This window comes from Dinoponera quadriceps, unplaced genomic scaffold, assembly GCF_001313825.1.
Source record: "Dinoponera quadriceps isolate SergipeBrazil2010 unplaced genomic scaffold, ASM131382v1 scaffold4052, whole genome shotgun sequence".
NCBI lineage: Eukaryota > Metazoa > Arthropoda > Insecta > Hymenoptera > Formicidae > Dinoponera > Dinoponera quadriceps.
The window spans coordinates 109469-115343 of record NW_014558520.1 but is presented as its reverse complement, the minus strand read 5'-3'; the positions used below and the strand labels follow the sequence as shown (position 1 = coordinate 115343).

The 5875-nt window shown below is 45.6% G+C and overlaps 1 protein-coding gene across 1 annotated transcript in view; it reads right to left on the bottom strand.

Moving 5' to 3' along the window:
- Positions 1 to 3819: 3819 nt before the first annotated feature.
- Positions 3820 to 5875, bottom strand: part of LOC106749909 — a 5084-nt gene continuing 3028 nt past the window's right edge. The window contains exon 3 of the mRNA XM_014629840.1: positions 3820 to 4601. Coding sequence (XP_014485326.1) covers positions 4420 to 4601 — 182 coding nt within the window. The 3' untranslated portion in view covers positions 3820 to 4419. The remainder of the gene's footprint in view (positions 4602 to 5875) is intronic.

Here is a 5875-nt window from a genome sequence, read left to right as displayed (position 1 = left end):
TGGCCGGCGCGATGTACCTTCGGAAGAGGCGCCAGCGTCAACTCGAAGTCGCGCCTCGGGAGAGGAGGACGTTCCGCCTGAAAAAAAGTGTCGGCGGAAAAAGATACAACCTTTCGATCTAGCCTCGCGCGGAGTCGCGAATGTCTTCGGAAATTCACCGGTTACGCGAGATATCGTTAGCGTGGGAGCGCGCACACACATATAATACACACCGTCGTATCGGTAAGTCGTTACTCGTTCGTAATCGCCGTTCGTTAAATTTTAATTGGTACGGTACTCAATAATATAATAATTTTTTAAATAAAATCTGTCGTTTTATGCGCCGGTCACTTTGTCACATCATATGTATTACATAGAGAAAAATGAGTACCAATTCAACGACAATAATAGTAACAATAACAATAATTTTCATAAATTGAGGGGAAAATACCGAACAGGAAGAAAGATCTTTTCGAACTGAGAGTTGTATCAGTTCGAAGGTATTTTCTGCTTTTTCTGTCCGACATTTCCTCTTCTCAATTCATAAAAATTATTCCTGAGTAATATGAATATGAAAAAATATGAAACGATATTTTTAATGGAACTACATAGAATTTTTTCTCGTGTGAGAGTAAGTTTATCTCCACGCAAGATCTTCTTGCTTATACACGTGTGAAAATACTTGAGTCTTGAATCGATCCTAATTTCTTTCCGTGAACGCACGGAAAGAAACTCAATTCCCGCAACTGCAATAAACACAGAGAAAAACGTTTCTTTAGATTTAGTATTTCTATTTGACTAAAATTTATTTCATAAATTTATAGGAACAACATATACGAAATAACATTTGTTTGTGTAAAAATTTGATTGAGTGAGACTCGCATCGTGCTTGCCGTCAGAGGCCGTCAAAACTAAGTTCATCAAAATTGCAAACTTCCTCTTCGGCATCGGCGCTCGCGCGCGCACATCCAAGCGGCGCGATTCGAATCCAGGTTGCGCGAAAGCGTGCAACGGCGACTTGATTTTTTCAGTCTTCTCCTCCGTTTTTTCCCTCGTGAGTCACGAAAGAGAGAGAGAGAGAGAGAGAAGTTGCAATTTAAGAAAGAGAGACGAGGCGTCAACATCGCACCGCGCGATGGGAGGAGCTCGCGCGCGGTTCGCGGCTCGCGAATTTTAATGGCGGATTTTTGCGGCTCGCCAATGGCACACGCTCGCGAGCCTTCAGCTCCCACTCCACCGTGGAGGATTCAGCGATTCATACGATTCAACAATTTCACTGTAAGAAAGATATATATCGCGCGTTACGTGATTTGATTTGAGGAGAGCTCCTCGAGCGCGCGTGGGACACGCTGCCTTGGTCGCGTGCCTCGCCACTTCTTCAGTGCCGCTCAATCGAGGGATCTGCTCTAAGCATGCATGCCTGCACCCGGGGGGACGCACTCGGCGCGATTCGATGCCGATACTTCGTACTTCGGGGCCCGCAAGTCGCGTACCTCCGATACACAGTCCCTGTTCACGTTCGTTAGACGCGTCTTTATTTTTCACATTTCGTCGACTTTCGAGGACCAGCTTGGCAACATGGCTCATCCATCGATCGAATTGTGATGATGAACCATTGTTCTGTAAAAAGGTATTTTTTATGACGTCATCGTCGCTCGGCTGTTGCAATAACCTTGAACAGTTACGAACCCGCGCTAATTACGTAATGTCGATAACAACGAGAACAGAAACGTGAGTTTCGAGTGTGCGTCTCAATTGAAATTTAATTTGATTTTCATCTAATCTAATCAATTTTGATCTGTGAAACTTCAAATTCCTCGCTTATACACAGAAAAGTAACATTTTTGCGTGAGAAATATTGTTAATATTGTTTACAAAAATTATGGGTTGAATGAGCGATTTGACAGCTCGGAAGATGCTGCGGAGGTGGAAGCGCTGATCCACAGCCGAAATTTATTTTAATCGAGTAAAAATCAAACCGGTAGTTTTCCACCTTGTCCTAAACTGTATTCTATTAAGAAATCAAAGTGCGTCTAATGATATGGCCAGGGACTGTAATTATTACAAATGGTCGCTTTACGCGTCCGCAACGACCGAGACGGGTCGCGACTGGAAGACTCTCGTTCTTCGACTTTGTAAAAACGTGCGCGTTATTTTAATCAAATGTCCTCCTTGAAGGAGATTCGGTAACTGGAAAAGTAACATCGAGGCGGTCCGATAGAGAGATGGAATTATCGTCGTGTGTCGACGAAATTCTTAAGAAGTTCTTGTTCAATAATTTACCTTTGAAATCGATTCTTCTTCGAGGAATCAGCACGATATACGTAACGACGTGACAAACTAAGAAGCCAATATTTGAAGGTCGAGTCTGGATCCACAATAGGTATATTGAGCTTTCGTTCTAAGCAATGAAATGTAATATAATTTGAAGTATCCATCAACGAGGTGTACACGAGGTGAGCGAAAAAAATGCGTTTTCCACGTGAAAAAAATGCGTTTTCCACGCTTGCCAAAAGTCGCAATAACGATTGAATCTTAAGAATTACGACGTCTGCTAGTTGCGGGAATTCTTCTTTTCGCTGGAAATCACATTACATTAATTTAACGCTTAGAACAAAATGGCTTACCGCACAACTATCGTGAATCCGGACTAAAAGATGTGCGAAGTGCCTCGAGGCTAATTCGAAATTCTGCGAAAACCCGAGTCGAAATTTTGACGCCACTCTGACGCTCTTAAGGATAGTCTGCGCCTACTTAGAAGGCCTACAGACTAATGAAAACCTACTTTGACAATATTGATACTTCTTAATTTCTCCTTCGGACCTTCAATTCTGCAAATTGAATTTTAACGCTTCGTCATCCGATTTTATCATAGCGAAAACGGGAATTTAAGACATCATCGGGGTCAAAGTAGGAGTTATATTTTACTATTAGAATTGAAATTGAACCTAATTTACTATCTTAGCTCCTGCCATGTTGTAGGATTAAAAAGTTTACGGCCGAAATTTCGACCCGGGAGCAATTTCATTTCCGATATGTGCGCGGACAATCCCCGGCACGGCAGTTTCGTAAACACCTTAGGAAGCGGAATACCTAATGGACATAGAAAAAGGACTCGAATGAAATTTTCTACCGCCATCCACGGAGTGGGGGTACGGAGATAGAAGACAGCCCGCTTACCGTTTCGACATACGAATGATATCATCGCTCACAGGAACGGATTCAGTCATTCAAGCGGCGCTCGCTGAACGCGCGCGCGTGCGCGCATTCACTTACATCGTGAGATGAAAAAAATAACTACAGGCAGAATGTTTAATTATGCGGATGCGGGGTACTTAGACGTATATTCTGCGTGCTACGTGAATACGTAGCGTACGACGATGCGTAAAATCATCCGTGCGTCTAAATGCGCGCAACCGACAGCTTTGCCCGCGCATGCCTGATATTTCTATATAAGTATAAACGTCCCTCTATGCTGCCGTTTCTTCTTCTTCCTCTCCTCCTCCTTCTTCTTCTTCATGTTTGCTTTAGCGATTAAAAACTCCCAGCGACATCTCCCCGAATCCTGAGTCCAAATTTCAGTTCCACTTTATGTTTAATTTTCTTCTACATTAAGTGTTCGAAAGTCTTCCATTGTGCTACTTCGGTGCTACAATTGGGGAAGTCATTGCCGTTCTCTCCATTTAGAGACTTAATGTGGAACTAAAATTCAGATCCCGAAGAACCAAATTCTCTCTATTGCTATTTGCCGGATGTATGGACAATTAATAGTCTTAACAAATCTTCCTGCCGTCCAAACAAATTTTTCGCCGTCCGAATAAATTTTATCTCGCTGTCGCTACATTGACAAAACATTTGCTGTTCCCGCAAAATTTGTTTTCCCCGTGAGAATTTAAAATTTTCGATTTGGGGTCGTTCGACAATTACGGTTTTGCGAAATCTTTCGAAAATGCGTTTCATGGAAAATGAGAACAGAGATCACTTTCTTTTCTCTCGGTATCTGCATTTTTTCGTTATTAGTATATATTTACAGATTCGATAATTATATTTACAGGCTTAATAATTCACGCGCGGGATCGTTAGCTCAAATACTCGCCTTCTCTCATCAAATATATATATATATGACGTGTCATATTTATAATATCGTAAATGAACACATTAAGTGATCGCATAATCAGGCTCGACAGATAATTTCGGTACGTCGCAGTGCGCCGTAAATATCTCCGGTATGATCTTAACGCGCCAACGCTAACAGGCGGCGTATAATCTCCGATTATTTATCGTGAACCGGTTAATGATGTACGTACATGGATTGTAAATATATGCGATGTTGCTGCGCGATAAGTGTACCTGAGATCACGGCGCGGTGGTCTTGGCGCGGGCCGGGAAATGATCGTGTCAGATGCCGCGGATTTTCGCCCCGGGTACACTTGAAGGGGTTTAAACCGCGAGAGGAAGAGCCCGGGGACGTGGAAGAGGATGTGGAAAGAAGGTCTGAACGAAGTCGGCCGGCCTTTTCGTGTCTTCCGTCGCTCCGTATCTCGCTGCTACGCGCGTAGCACGTTGATTTCGTCGCCACCACCTTGCGAACGTCGGCAGCCCCGTTTTGCGGTGAGGAACAACTGCAAGTAAAAGCAAAATCGCGCTATCAGCGAAATTCGATGGCGTGTAACACAGCCAGAAGAACGATTTCTCTCTCGCTCTCTCTTTCGAGCCGCGAGCGGGAGCCCGCCGGGAGCGTTCGAGAAGCTCACTTTGTGGCTCGCTCGTGGTGACTTACTTCTTCAAGACGGAGAAGACGTCGCTTCAATAGGATTTTTAACGGCAAAGAAAAACTCCGACCGTCGGGGGGGAGAAGGAGGAGAGGGCTGCGTCGAATCTGAACGAAGTCGTCGTCGTCGAGCGCATCAGCGTCGCGAGATAGAGATCGGTTAGGGGAAACGGGGAAGAATTTGAAGGGTCCATCAACGTCAACGAGGTGTACACGAGGTGAACGAGCGAGCGAGCGAGCGAGCGTCAACGTATTCGTTTCGTATACAGTGCTTCGGGAAGAGTGCTCTCTCTCTCTCTCTCTTCCTCTGCGTCCGCGCGCGCGCTTCGCGCGTTTCCTCTTTCCTCTCTTCTCTTATGGCTCTTCGCCACGCTCGTAACCAAAACCCAGCTGTCTTCCGCGCGGCTAGCTAGCTAGCGCGCGCGCGTACTGTAACTCGTTCTCCACCCACTGAGGGATCCGAGAGTGAGCAACGGTTCTGGAACCTGTTTCGTACCGTTTGAGAGTCTCTGCCCTGCCTCGTCCCCATCGTCCATCCCTCATTCTCTATCCTCCGCCCGCCTACTACTCCACCTTCCGCACCTCCTTGTCGCTCGTTCGTTTCTTTTCTCTTCTTTTCGTAACATTCTCTCACCGTCTTGCTTTCTCTCTCTCTCTCTCTCTCTCTTTCTCTCTCCTCCTCCCTCCTCCTCCCCCTACCCTTCCTCTTCCTCTCCACCCTCGCGCTGTTTCTCCGTCTCTTGCTCTTTCTCATTCTTTCTCCCTCCATCCCTCTCTTTCTCTTTTTCTTTCTCTCTCTCGCATTCTCTCTCTTCTTCTCGGCTTCGGTTCCACGTACTCCGCCGCGTAATATCACGCACGTCATCGTCACGAAGATGTGTACGCGTGTCTCTCCGTCGGTGCTCCATACGAAGCGAAGCAGAGGAGGATGAACCAAGATGGGCCGGCGGGATGGGATGAATGAGAAGGAGAAAACGGATAAGGAGAGGAAGAGACATCAGAGAAGAAGATAGCAGGAGGGAAACGCAGAAAGAGAAAGAGAGAGAGAGAGGGAGAGAAAGAGAATAAGAAGAGAAGAGAAGAGCAGAAAGTACAAAAGAGATAGAGAGAGATGGGAGGGGGGGG